Source organism: Gopherus flavomarginatus, chromosome 7 (genome assembly GCF_025201925.1).
Source record: "Gopherus flavomarginatus isolate rGopFla2 chromosome 7, rGopFla2.mat.asm, whole genome shotgun sequence".
In the NCBI taxonomy this organism is placed as follows: domain Eukaryota; kingdom Metazoa; phylum Chordata; order Testudines; family Testudinidae; genus Gopherus; species Gopherus flavomarginatus.
The window spans coordinates 113,532,339-113,546,446 of NC_066623.1; the positions used below are offsets into that span (position 1 = coordinate 113,532,339).

A 14,108-nucleotide genomic window follows, 5' to 3' on the forward strand; every position below is an offset into this window, starting at 1 on the left:
CTCCTACCCAGCTAGGTGTCCTGTCCACTACTTGACCATAGTCACTCCTGTTCTCTTGCTCTGGCCTAATGACTGAGTATTTTTCCAGTGTGGGATGGTCATTTGGTGAGCGTACATGCAAGAGAGAATGACTGTAGTCCAGGGGGTCGAGCAGACTCCTGACAGCTGGAGACCCCTTTGCAAATCCTTTCTCCCTCCTCTGGAGAGCGGGGAATTTAACCTGCGTTTCCCCTGTCCCAGGTGACTGCTCTAACCACTGGGCTAAAAGCAGGTGGGCACAGATGGCTCTTCCCCCTCCCCCAGTTGTGTGCGGAGCAAGTCAGACCTGTAACACATTCCCTCAGCAAACTGTTCAGTTGGCTAAGCTGCTTGGCCTCAGGCCGCAGGTTCCCGTTTGTGGATCACTGCGCTGACTTAGGTGCCTCTGTGTGGGAGAGGGGTGGGGGCACCCCACTCATCGGCATCTCCCATTGGCTAGCTTAGGGGACTCCCTGTCTAGCGTGCAGGGAGTTTGAGGTGGAGGAGAGTTACTGGATTCAAGGAGAGCTCTGTAAGGGAAACTGAGGACACATTTCAGAAACTCGGAACTCGAACAAGATGGGCTGGGTCGTGTCCTGACTTGGGTGCAGGGAATTGAGATTTCCCGAGATTCTGAATGGAATTGTTGGCCGCATGTATCAACCAGAGGACTCATGATAAGGGCACAAGACCTGGTGCATCCCAAGGTGAAATAGCTCCATCTGGAACTTCACTTAGTGAGTTCTCTTTGCCTGCAGTGGTGAGGAGGGAGTAGAGGAAACTAGACTTGCAAAAAGAGGGAAGAACTGAGGAGTCTTAGGTGCCTGGGGAGGTCATGGGATTAATATTCTAATTCCCCAGCAGGCGGCTGCCTGTACTGCAGCTGGTTGGGGCTGCAATGAACCAGTGCAAACGGTGATGTGCTGTGGTCACGTGTGGTGACACGAGGGGTTTGTCCCATTGCCACTACACTGGAAGCTGAAGTCTCAGTGTAGACAAGACCTTTGTTAATTTGCTTTAATTCACAGGAGAAGAACCAGAAGAGCAGTAATCCCCAGGCTGAGAACCTGTTTTAAACTCTTACGCAGTGGTGAGTAGACGTAAGGGAATCAGTGTGTAAAGGAGTTTAAGTTAGCACCAGTACGTATCCACCTCGCACGCAGCTTCTGAAATTAGCCTCATAACTGCTTTCTTCCCTTCTGCCACTAGAGGGAGCTGAAATGTAAAGTGGCAACAATTTTTTTTTTAAACCGAGCAGCTTTAATTTCATTACAAAAGGCAAAGCCCTCTCCCCTGACCACCAAATATCCAGACCCTTTAGTCTATTCTGTTCTATATAGGTTCTTATACCAGGCTCATCAACATGGCATCTGACAATCAGAGAGCAGCAGAATTAAGTGAAACATTAATCTTTTAATGCTTGGTGGCAAAACAGCACGTTGAGCATCATCTCTACAGCATTATTTTACTGTAGATTATAAACCCACTAGCCATAAATACCTCCACTCCAGGATGTACTATGATAGTATAACTTGGTGCCGCTTTCCCTCCCTTCCATATCTGCTTCACAGCTATCTGGTCAATTAATGTCACTAACCGCGCTGGAGAGGCCTGGCACAGCTCATCTCAAACAATCATTTCAGAATGGCGGCTGCAGAAAAGGATCGCAATGTCTGATAAATTTGTTGTCGCGGATTTAGAGTGCAAACTCCTCTTGGAGGCATGCCCGCAAACTAGGAAACCCAGCGGAGTTCTATTGTCTACCAGGGTTATGACAATAATCAATAGTTGTATTGCCCCGTCATGTTAGTTATTCTCAAAGCACTTTAGAAATGTTAACTGAGTCTCTCAATACCCTGTGTGAGGTGAGTAGATATTATTTATGTTTTATCAGTGGACAAAACGAAGACACAATGATGGGAAGTAAGTGACTTTTACTTGCCTAAAGCTCCAGTAGATAGTAAGTTAGCGGTGAAGCTGGGAGTTCTGGATCTGGCTTCGCTTTAACCACTATTCTCACTTCCTCTCTCTTCTGTAGCAAAAGGTTTGAAGGAAGGAGTTTGAATCAGTAAGTGATATTTTGCTGGTGGCTTTTTCTGGTGCCAGGAAGCCCTCAGAGAGGACGTTGGGTTTGTGGAGCTCAGCAGAATCCCTTTCTGCTCTCTGTAAGAATAATTGAAACTAGGTATTTTCTATTAATTAATTGATTGGTTAATTTTGATTTATTTAGCACCAAAAAGGTTCTAGGAGCTTTAAAAACAAAGAGGAGCACAAGAGTCCTACCCCAAAGAGCTTAAAGTTCCTAGTTAAAATGTCTTACCTTTTAAATAGAGTGAGCACCATAGATCGTAAAGATGCTGTAGAGACCTGGGGTAACAGCCACCCAAATCTGTTATCAGAGGTGTAGCCGTGTTCGTCTGGATCTGTAGGCGCCACAGGACTCTTTGATCCAAATCTATTAGTTATTTATCTAGAGGGCCCCTTTAAATTTTTTTTCTGTGGCTAAGCCCCTCCAACATGAAAGAGTTCTGCACTGCTTCCATTGTTTGGTACAAGAAGGGGGGGGGGGTGTCCTACAGAAAGAAGGCAACCCCTCCCAGCCTACACACTCAATGCTTAGGCAGTGGAGGTCCATAGCACCAAGTGTCCATGACCATGACCACCCTGTATAGCTTCATCCCAGGCGTCTAAGAGCTCCACAGGATTATTACTGACCTCAAGTCCAATCTTCAGAGACTTTGTCTCGGATACTGGCAACATGACTAGGGTGACCAATCAGCAAATGTGAAAAATCAGGACGGGGGGCCTTAGGAGCCTATATAAGACAAAGGCCAAAAATCGGGACATCTGGTCACCCTAAAGATGACCAAAAAGGGCCAGCTGGTAGTGACCAATGGTGATGTTAATCCTCAAAGCCAGGTCTCTAGATGCCTCCCTATTACTGCTAAGCCAAACCAGTATTTGCTGCTGCTGCTGTCTAAGAAATGCTGCCAGCTTCCTGATGCCTCCAGCAGGTAGAGGTCACAACACAGATCATCTGGAAAACCAAAGGGATGACGAAGGCGGGTGGTAATACACACACAGCACATTGGAGGTTATGAAAAATATTTGGGGAATTAGCCATGTGCCTGATTCCATGCTGCAAATGAATGGTGCATCTGGGCTGGGCAAGGGCATTTAATGACTATCCCCTCGTTGTGGGGATTCGTCCACTTCATCAAGGAGGGGGGGGATGTCCAGCTTGTCTGCTCACAAAGATCAGAGAGGAATGCAAGGCACAAGGAGAGGAAAAAGATGGAAACACAAGGGGAAAACAGTCAAAACAATTAAAAATATTGTTTTTTAATCTTTAAAACATGAAAAGTAAGACGGCTGGCAGTTGTTCCAGCCCTAATTTGATTTGAGTCTGGATTATATTGTTACATAGTGAAAAACCAGTTGCTTTTGTGAATGACACTGGTGCTTGGGTCAATATGACAGACCTGGAGTCTGAAAACCTCTCTGTAGGCACAAAATATGTATGACCTAAGTCATGGCCTTGCAGGCTAGCCAGTGTGTGAGTCCTGTTATGTCAAGACCCTTATAAGGGGAAGAGAGTACTTCAGTCTCTGATCCAATTCACTCGACTTCTCTGCTGAAACTGTCCAGAAAGGGGCTCGGTAAACAGGTACATATGTGGGGGAAAAAATCCTGTGCAAATGTCTGTGACGTTACAAATTCAGCATTCTGATCAAACTGGGAGGCCAAGCCCTCACTAGTAACCAAAGTTACCAGTGCTTCTACAGCAAACAAGTGTGGTGGGCAAAGTGAGACCATCCACTTGGCTTGCAGATGAGGTAAAGTTTGTAGATATACCGGTACTTTGTTCCCTAGTGCAAAAATCCCTTGTGGAAGCTGAACTGCACAGCAGAATGAAAATGACCCAGGGCTGGAGGGAGTGAATTGTAGTTTAGTCTAGGACCTGGCATAATGGATCAGACCAAAGAAATATCTCATCCAGTTTCCTGTCCCTAACAGTGGCCAGCACCAGATGCAAGTGCAGGAACTCAGTAATGAACAATTGTTGAATAGTTTGGCCACAGGGGAAGTTTCTTCTAGACCCTCCTAATTTAGCAGTTGGCTTATGCCCCGAAGCATGAAGGTTTTTAATCCCTTACAAAAAATTTCATCATATCCATTGTAACTGCAGATGTTCTCATTATTCACCTAAAATGTCCAATCCTTTTAAAAATTGTGCTAAGGCTTGGCCTCAGTGGCATCTTGTGGCAGAGAGTTCCACATGGTAAGTACATCATGGAAAACATCATTTTCTGTAATCTCTTCTCAGTTTGCTGCCTTGAAATTTACTCTTCTCTAAATACTGGAAGGGATGAACTTGAGTGTGAATGTGGTAGCTGGCTAGAAGTATTTAAAGGGTTAAACCCCTTGGGAGTGGGGAGAGAGCAAGAGAGAGGAATCATTTAAGTTGGTGCAAGGATTAAATGAAGAAATTTAAAATATAATTGAGTGCTGGGAGATATGGTAGGTTATTGAGCAGTCTTCCAAGTCTCAGGAAGGGGGACATGGGGAAAGTGCTGAGGGCAGGTTCCATCTGAAGGCCGCTGAGGCAGGAGCTGAGGGGTTGACATCTGGGGTCGTGGTGCAATAAGGCTCCATAGTACTTTATGCTGGGGCCACATATAGGTCCCTAAACCTGTGGCCTGATTCAGGGTTTTAGGCAGCCACACTTGCAAACTTTGACCCTTACAAGTTGGGTCAAGGCCTCAGAGTGGCTCCAGTGGATGTCCAGCAACATACTCGTTCCCTGTCGCGCCTTCACCTGTGTCTATTCACCAGCCTTCTCCCAGGGGCACAGCCGACTCTGCTAGCAGCAGGGCCGGCTTTAGGAAGTGCAGGGCCCAGTTCAAACAGTTTCGACAGGGCCCTGGCAGGGAAGACAAAAAAAAAAACCGTAAAAAAAACACGTGGGGCTTGTACTCACCGAGCAGTGCTCCGAGTCTTTGGCGGCACTTCGGCCGCGGGTCCTCCACTTGCTCCAGATCTTCGGTGGCACTGAAGGACTCGTCACCGAAGTGCCACTGAAGACCCAGAACAAGCAAAGGACCCACCACCGAAGTGCTGCCGAAGACCCGGAACGCCGCCAGGTGAGTAAAAATTTAAAAGGCGCCTCTTGCCAAGGAAGAGATTCTCACTGGGCGCGGGGCCCTCTTAGGCGTGGGGCCCGATTTGGGGGAATTGGTAGAATTGGCCTAAAGCCAGCCCTGGCTAGCAGGGCAGGGGGTTGCAAAGGCAGCCTAGATGTTTCGGCTGGGAGCTGAAGCTAGCCAAATGGAGACGAGAAATGGGAGGGTAAATAATCTTGGGAACAACTGCCCCAGAGTGCGATGGATATGCCACCACTTGAAATCAGTGGGGCCACGCAGGGAAGTAAACGTTAACCACGTGTGTGTGTGTTTGTGGGATCAGGGCTCATGTGCAGATCTGTGCCCAGAGGCTGTGGCAACGGGAACGTAATAAACACAACCAAATGGTAATGAACTAACAGACTATTGATAAAGCTAGGGGAGCAGGGGACAACTGCAAACTATGAAGCAAATCAGCCTGGGGGTGAGGGGTGGGACGGATTTATTGTGGGGGGTCAGGAGGATTTGGCTCTGGAGGGAGTGGGGAGACACCCCTTTCCTTCTGAGGCTGTTTTGCTGTACTATCCTGGGGCGCTGTCTCTTTGGGGTAACTTCGTTGCTCTGCACATAGAAGAGATGAATACATCCCAGGGATTTAATAGCGATTTAATTTCCCACAGTACCACCCCCATGAGCTGCTAGTGGGGGTCCTTATGCCCCAGTCCCAGCCATGGGTCTCCCCCTGTCTCCCCCCAGTCCCTCCTGCCCCCCCTCGGATCTCCCCTTGCCTCCTCTCCTGTTTTTGGTCCCCCTTCCCCACCCCGTTTCTTACCACTCCCCTGCCCCCCTTCTGCTCCCCCCCAGGGTCTCTATGGGTCTCCCCCCCGCATCCTCTCCCCTTTCAGGCCCCTTCCCCACCCTCCCCTGATCCCCTGGGTCTTACCTGCCCCCCTCCCCTGCCTCTCTCTCGCTTGGGGTCCCCTTTCCCCACCGCCCCTCTGGCCCCCCAGGGATCGGATCTCCCCGCTCCCCTCAGGATCGCCCCGGCCCGCCCCCGGGGGTCCCCCGGCCGGCCCGGCCCGCCCCCAGTCTCCTCCCCCGGCCCGCTCCCGCCCGCCTCTCCTCCCTCTGCCGGCTCAGTCGGTCGCAGCCATGGCGGAGGGAGGAGAGGGCGACGGGCTGCTCCGGCCGCCGCTCCCCGCCGGGGCCCCGGGGCCCAAGCGCCTGTGCTCGCGGGCCGGGCCGGCGGCGGGGGTCGGGGCGGCGCCGCCCCGCCTGGGGGGCCCGGGGGGCGGCGGCGGCGGGCCGGGGGGCGGCGGGGCGCTGGCCGGCGGGGGCCCGGCCCTGGCGGGGCCGCGGGGCGGCGGGGGCCCGGGGGCGGCGGCGCTGCTGCAGCCCGAGTCGCTGCTGGACGCGGCGGCCAAGCGGGTGGCGGCCAGCTGGGCCTTCGAGCGGGTGGAGGGCCGGTTCCAGCGCATCCCGGAGCCCGTGCAGCGCCGCATCGTCTACTGGAGCTTCCCGCGCAGCGAGCGCCAGATCTGCATGTACTCCAGCTTCCAGCCCGGCCCGGCCGCCGCCGCCGCCGCCGCGCCCGCCGACGAGAGCCCCGCGCCCGCCGCCCCGCCCGCCGACGGGCTGCCCTTCCGCCGCGGCGCCCGCCTGCTCGACACCGGCGCCGTGGGCAGCGTGCTGCAAGTGGGTGAGTGCCCGGCCCGGCCCTGGCCTTCCCTCCGACCCCCCTTCCCCGCTTCCCCTTTCCACCCCCAGCTTTCCTGTCCTTCCTCCTTCTCCCCCTTCCCTTTCCCTCCCTTCCACCCCCTACTTGCCCTTCCTCTCCCCAGTTTGCCTTCCCCCGTTCTCCTCTTCCTCCCCTCTCCCCGCTTCCCCTTTCCACCCCCAACTTTCCTGTCCTCCTCTTCCTTCCCTCTCCCTGCTTCCCCTTTCCACCCCCAGCTTTCCTCCCCACTCTTTTCCCCTTCCCCATTCTCCTTCCCCTCCCCACTTCCCCTTTCCATCTCTCCTTCCCCTTCTTCCCATCCCTCTCCCCATTTCCTTCTCTCTGCTTTCCTCCCCCCTTCCCCATCCTCCTCCCCCTTCCCTTCTCCTCGTCCTCCAGTCCCCTCTCCTCCCCTCTCCCTCCCCCTTCTCCTCATCCTCCTCCGCTCCCCCCATTCCTTCCCCTTCCCTCCTCTCCCTGCTTCTCCTTTCCACCTCCAGCTTTCCTTCCCCCTTTTTCCCCCCTTTCCTTCCCCCAGACCCCTCTTCTTCCCTCTCCCTGCTTCCCCTCTCCACCCCCAGCTTTCCTTACCCTCCTCTCTCTTCTCCTCATCCTCCTCCGCTCCCCCCATTCCTTCCCCTTCCCTCGTCTCCCTGCTTCCCCTCTCCACCCCTTCTTTTCTGCTGTCCTCCTCCCCTTACCCCATTCCTCCTTCTCTTTCTCTCACCATCATTCCTGTCCCCCTGGCTCCCCCATTCCTCGCCTTTCCTTCTCCCCTAGCCTGGAAGCCTCCATCTCCTTCCCCCTTCCTTTCCCTCTTCTGTTATCTCTCCAAGCCCCCTCTCCTTTCCTTTCCCCCATCCCTCCCAGCTCCCCGGTGCACCTTCATCTCTTCCCCCTGCCTGCCCCATGTCCCCACCCCTCCCTTCTCCCCCCCGTCCTCCTCTCCTTCCCCTCTTCCTCCTCCTTTCCCCCTCCCCATCCCCAATTCCCTGAGCCTTCCCTCTGGCATCTCTTCATTCCCCTCTTCTCCCATCCTCCCCTCACCCCCCTTCCTTTCCCGTTCCCGCAATCCTCTCTTCATTCCCCCCTTCTCTCTCCCCTTATTTCTGTTTAGTCCCTTCTTCTTTCCCACTTCCCCTCTTCACTCCCTCTCTTCCCCTCCACTCTCCCCATATTCCTCTTTTCATTCCCCTTTCCTCTCCCTCTCCCCTCCCTGTGATCGGTGACCCCATTATTGTTATAGGGGGTCTGGCCCCCTCAAAGTGTTTTTTTTTTTTTTTTTGCAAATATTTCAGCCTTTTGTCTGGCAGATTTCTTGTTTGACAGTAAAATATCCACCCCCCCCCTTCCCTGTAGGCAATAATCACATTGGATCCTTCCCAGCCTGATTTTGAAATGGGGAGGGCGAATTGCGTTCCCATTTCCCCTGGCATATGACTTGGGAATGGGATGTGTGTGCTTGTCAAAGACTGGTCAGCCTAGACTGCAGCTGCCTGAATCTGGATTCAATCGATTCCTTTGAAAATTAGAAAACAGTGACTCCAAAACCAAATGCCTTTTCCAGGCAGCACCTCCCTTGAAATGTATCTCCTCTCCCCCCACCTCAGTGCTAGCTGTGCATCCAGGGGCTGGACTGACAATAATAACTGCGGATGAAAAATGTGAAACCTACACACAGCCCTTATGAAGGTGGGGTACTTCTGTTTGTACCAAAACCTGGTCATGGGTTTGTAAATACCTTGTGTTTCACTAAATACTCGTCATCATTTTGCCTTTGTTTTGTGTGTGTGTTTTTTTCACTTTTTCTTGAAAAATGAGAGAAGATTTTCTCCCTCTCTTCCCCCTTCCAAGTCTCGTTAATCTCATTAAATCCATAAATACAGCGAATCGGATTCATTCCATGGGTTGGGAGGCAGAAAATAAAATGAATTGTTTGGTGCTGACAAGTTGGATGGACAATTAGGAGCGTACAGAGTATTGTGTGTAGGGTGTGTATGAGATTTGGAGGGTGTATAGAAGAGAATTTTTCACAGTGACAAATGGAACATGGAAATAGTGCCATTGTTTTTGATTCTGTTACTAGAAGGTTTTTTAAATTAAGGGGTTTGGGAGGAGACTTGTAGTGAATTGAAAATGTATTTGCCCCATCAGAAATCTGCTTGTACACATGTATGTACTTAAAGAGAAGCAAATTGTAGTGTTTTATATTAAATAATTTGCTTCTGGTTATTATTGAAAGCGATTGGAATGAGTGTTCCTATTAAAAAAATCTTGTGCTACAATTTGGTTTGCTAATATAAATTCGTCTGGAATGGAGAGAAAGTTTGGATTTTTAGGAATGATTAGTCCTGCAGTGTTTATTTTTGTGTATTGTGTTTTCTGAATGGAAAGCAGGCTATATAAATAATTACTTTGTGGAACAGTATACATTCAAAAGAGCTTTATCAAAATGTTTTCCTGTTCTTACATAGAAAATTTTTACTTTACCTTCTAAGATATTTAGTTAAAAAAAATAACAAAAGACAATATTTTTTAAGATACTTTTTTTTGTCAATACATGTTTTCTGCAGGCTGCTTTGAGATGGCTAGCTTGCTTAAAATAATTTGAAACTGCAAGGCAGACATTTTTTATAGGGAAGGAAGTAGTTCAGAATAGAAAAATTATTTAATATGGGAAATGTTTTATTAAGCTGCCTATTAAAGCATGGATCAAATCAACAGCAGATGTGGGAATAGATTACTTAGGTATATGGCGTATGAGGGTTTGAAAATCAGGACTGATTTTGTATGATTTTTTTTTTTTAGGATGAGTTTTCACTAATATGAGTTTGGAAGTAGGTATGGGGAGTTAATGTAAATTATGCAAATTGTTACTGTGAACTTTGGGGTTGGTATGTGGGAGACAAAACAGCATGATTCTGAAGTGATGGCACTGAAAAAGCGATTTGAATTTTGCAAGTCAAAGTTCCCAGTCCTCATTAGATTTCCACAAATCTGTTGTACCAGTGATTGAAGCCTATCAGAAGATAGGGATGCTTCTGTCTCTACCATTTCATATCCCTTGATGAGTTGAGATTAGAAATCCCAACCACTAGCTTCTGAATCCTAAACTTTTAGGTCTGAGTCTTTGTTTTGGAAAAATTTGCTGCATAATTGGGCATGGTTCTTTTTAAAAAAATAAAAAAGAATATTACTGTAGGCTGGGAACAAGAACGGTTTTTTGTTTTTGTAGGAGCACGTACCCTGTACATAGAGGGTAACTTCTCTTCAAATGGAAATGAGGAGATGGTGCAGAATTTAACAATTTCACTGCTTTTTTGTTTTGTCTAAAAGTTTGCCAATTCTAGATAAAATTATGACAGGCTTGCACTGTGATGGGATGAAAGACTGCTAGTTTAGAAAGGCTGGAATCATTCCACAATAACAATCCTTCACAGAGCTGAGCCAAAAGAAGATTTAAATAAAACAAAATGCTTTGAAAGGCTGTGTGTTTGTCATACAGATGGTAGGCATAGCAAAAAAACAAAACAAAATGTTTTCTGCTAACTTTCCACGTCAATTCTGATAATGCTACTTAAAGTTGTGGTAACCCGACCAACAAAGATGAAATGGCTTGTGACTCCCAGGAGGTTTTACTTTAAGATAGGAATTATGATGCCGGCTTGTATGGGAACCATGATATTTAAAAGAACTTTGTTTTCTTGATTCTTACCAGTATTAAAAGAGAATTATTGTTTGCCTCAAATGATCTCTTTCATGGACAGCTATAAATCACATTGTTGTTAATAAAAAACACGTGTTTCCATGGTTGAATTTTAGATCTGCCTACCCAGACCTGCAAAAATAGTATGAATGTGCAGTTCCATCTTTTTGTGATTGAAACAAGTTTTTGAAATTATAAAAATACAAACTAAATAAACTTTCCCATTTGAAAATTGCAGGCGATGTAATGTGGAGAAGATTGTAATAATTTGGACAAATGGTTTTGGTCTGTGACCCATTTGTGCCTGCAAATCTGTCAGGTTTGAGTGATGTGTATGCCACATTATGAATTAATAATTCCTTCATGCTTAGTGAAACTTAAACGAGGCTTAAACCATGATCTCACTGGAGTCATTAAATTGATTTTCTTTTGTAAAGAAAGATCTTGGAAGTTGAACACAAGCATCTTTGTCTTTCTAAAAACTGCTGAATTATTATGTGCACAGATCCCGTCTTTGTGTGTGTGTGGTACTGGTGTTTTTTTAGACAAATGACAAAAGCACGCAGGAAAGGAATGCAGAAATGCAGGGCTTAATATAAAGCGCTGCATGCTGGGACATCTAAAAGATACAAAAACTTTAACGGAGGAAGTTAATTTTTAACAAGTGCATTCACATAAATATTTATGAATAAAAGTTTTACACCCTGCTCTTTTAGGTTTGTGGGGAGAAAAGAACTTCAGTAGATTTTGATAGCGGACTATTTATCCATTATAACAAATTCATGTTCCTAGTCTGCATTTCCTAATTTAGTTTAATGTAGTTTGTCCTTGAGTTGTCATGTTTAGTTATGAGTATGCAAATATCTGTGGCAATTTTAGGTGAGTCTATTTTTTTTATTGCTTTTATGATTACAGCAAGGAAAGGTACATTTTATATTGTAACCATAAACACCGAGCTTTGTGGTGCTCTGTGCATAATAACATAACACATGAAAACCGGGATGGCAGTGCATTATGTATACTGCATATTTCTCCTGCAGACTGGGAACTCTTAGAGATAAGCCTGTGTACAGTAGGGTAGTGGTATGCAGTCCAACCATTGGTACATAAGCAGAATTTACTTTTGCTGTTAGTGACAATGAAGCATGGTTTAAAAGTGCATTGAATTTGTAAACATAAAGAGTGAGCAAGTGTTTATAATTTTGAATGCCCATCTGGTGTTTCAGAGTTCAGGAACTTGTAACTTTCAGCAGGTGATGTACCAATACCATTCTCTTCTAGATGCATAGATCTGTCATAGAAAGACTGGGAATTTTTACCTTTGCAGTTACAAACTCCAGAGTTAAGAATTGACCAGTCAACCACACACTGCTCATTTGGAACTGGGAGGATGCAATCAGGCAGCAGCAGAGGCCAAAAAAAAGAAAAAAAGCAAATATTGAACAGTGCTGTGTTAAATGTAAACTGCTTTAAAAAAAGGGAGGGGTCAGTTTAAAAAAAAGATTTGACAACATAAAGAAACTGTTTCTGGGCTTATTGCATTAAATGAAGATGGTTAAAAGCATTTCTTTTCTGCATAGTAAATTTTCAAAGCCGAATGAAGTCAATATTCAGTTGTGAACTTTTAAAAGAACCACCAGAACATTTTGTTCGGAGTTACAAACAACCTCCATTCCCAAGGTGTCCCTGACTCTGAGGTTCTGCTGTACCTGAACAAACTTGTATGGGCAGCCTGTGGCCAGTAGCACTAGTAGTTCTACAGTAGCAGCTTATGTTGGTCTAACTACATCGCTCTGGAAGAAACCACTTCAGTCATTTTTAATTAAAACTTCTTTTTTGGCATCAGATGTCTGTTTTAATTGAAGCGTGAGGATTTTGATAACAATTGAAAAGCCTTTTTGGAGCTTAAAACAATCGTAAAATACCTCATTTTTAACTTTACTGAAACCAGTTTTTAAAATTTCTGCTAGTTTCAAAATGAAGATAAGCATTTGGATTCTGCTGCACTTAACGTCTGAGTTAAGCCTAACGTTTATGTACGCAAATTTTTCTTTTTAAAATGTAAACTTCACAGATCTACTGCTGTTCAAAGGTCTAAATATTCTGTGTGGAGTCCTTTTTACTGTGTTCACTTTATGCCTAAATATGATCAATATTTGTTTTAAGCATCAGTCGTTCTCCTCCTGAAAGCAGGTTTGGGATTGGCAATTGTCTGGGTCTGATAGAAAGCAGAATGAAAAGCATTTCTTAAAAGATATTACTTCACTCACCTCCTCTCTCGAATATCCTGGGACTAACATGGTCACAACACTGCAAACAGAGTTTCTTAAGGAATGTTCACAGCTCAAAATCTTATGTAGTGTATTCGAATGACACTGATTAAAAGAGATTAGTTTTATTTTCTTCTGGGGAATCTTTATTTGTAGATATAATAGTTGTTTCACAAAGCTCCTTACTTATTAAACAAAGATATTTTTTAATTTTTACAGTTGGATTAGTTTATCCTAACCATGTTATTAGTAAAGTAACCCTGTGGTCCTCTTTTGTGTGGTATGAGGCAAGTGGGGGCTGCCATGATGGAAGCAGTTACACATTTTTGATACATACCCTCCTCTTTCCATGTCTAATAATTAGTTCTGAACATTTTAAAATGAAATAATCAAGGTACATTAAACTTTGCACTGCCCTGTAATAAAGAGAACAGATTAGATATTTCTCCAGCATGTTTTTGAGTATTTATATAGCTTTGTATCTGTGATGATAAAAACAGGGGGAGCATGATTGTTGATAGGAGAAAGAAGGCAAGTTCAACTTTGAAACCTGGAATTTTACTTATATTTCTTGAGCAGCTTTATTGGCTTTTGAGTCCTTTTCAGATATATGTACAGATTTTCAGAAGGAGGGTGAGCTTTTTGGCTTAGAGTCAATTACTGCTGGAAGGGTGGTAGTAGTAGGAAGACATTAGGAAGACTTGGAAAATAATGCACAATAACTTAAATATTTGGCCTTAGCTTTAGAATCTGAGTGGTGCCTCTTCAGAGGGACCTGAATTACATAGAACAGGGTCTAGTTCTGTAATCTAAAGAATGTGATTTCTGATTTGAGTAGCCAATAAGGTTTTGTATTTTAACTTGGATAATGTATTTTTTTAATGCTTAGAACAGGTGAGACATGAGCATTTTCCTTTTGCAAAGTTCAGTTTGTTTACAACAGGTTTTTGATTTGGTCACATAAGAGATCATTTAGGAAATATTTAACTAATCTAAAATGCCAGTAAAAGAAGGCATAGGGCCCTGTTTAGTGTGAATTCTAGAGCTTTGTACGAGGCAACGTATTGCTGAGAGAAATCTTACAGTCATCACCTTTAACCCAAGTTAGAATTTAACAGCAATGTTAAATAATAAAGTTAAATCTACTGTAATATTTTAATGTACTTTTAATTAGGCAACTTTGTGCTCTGAATTAGCTCTTCGTATTATGCAATTCTCACTTTCTCTGGAGACTCTAGTGGAGATGTTTTATGTATTGGAGTAAAAGGTATATT

At 45.7% G+C, this 14,108-nt stretch overlaps 1 protein-coding gene across 1 annotated transcript in view; it reads left to right on the forward strand.

Annotated features, from left to right (window-relative positions):
* The first annotated feature begins 8,309 nt into the window (after window positions 1-8,309).
* Window positions 8,310-14,108, forward strand: part of ZSWIM5 (zinc finger SWIM-type containing 5) — a 153,209-nt gene continuing 147,410 nt past the window's right edge. Inside the window, exon 1 of the mRNA XM_050961121.1 lies at window positions 8,310-8,550. Within this exon, the coding sequence (XP_050817078.1) occupies window positions 8,514-8,550 (37 nt within the window). The 5' untranslated portion in view covers window positions 8,310-8,513. The remainder of the gene's footprint in view (window positions 8,551-14,108) is intronic.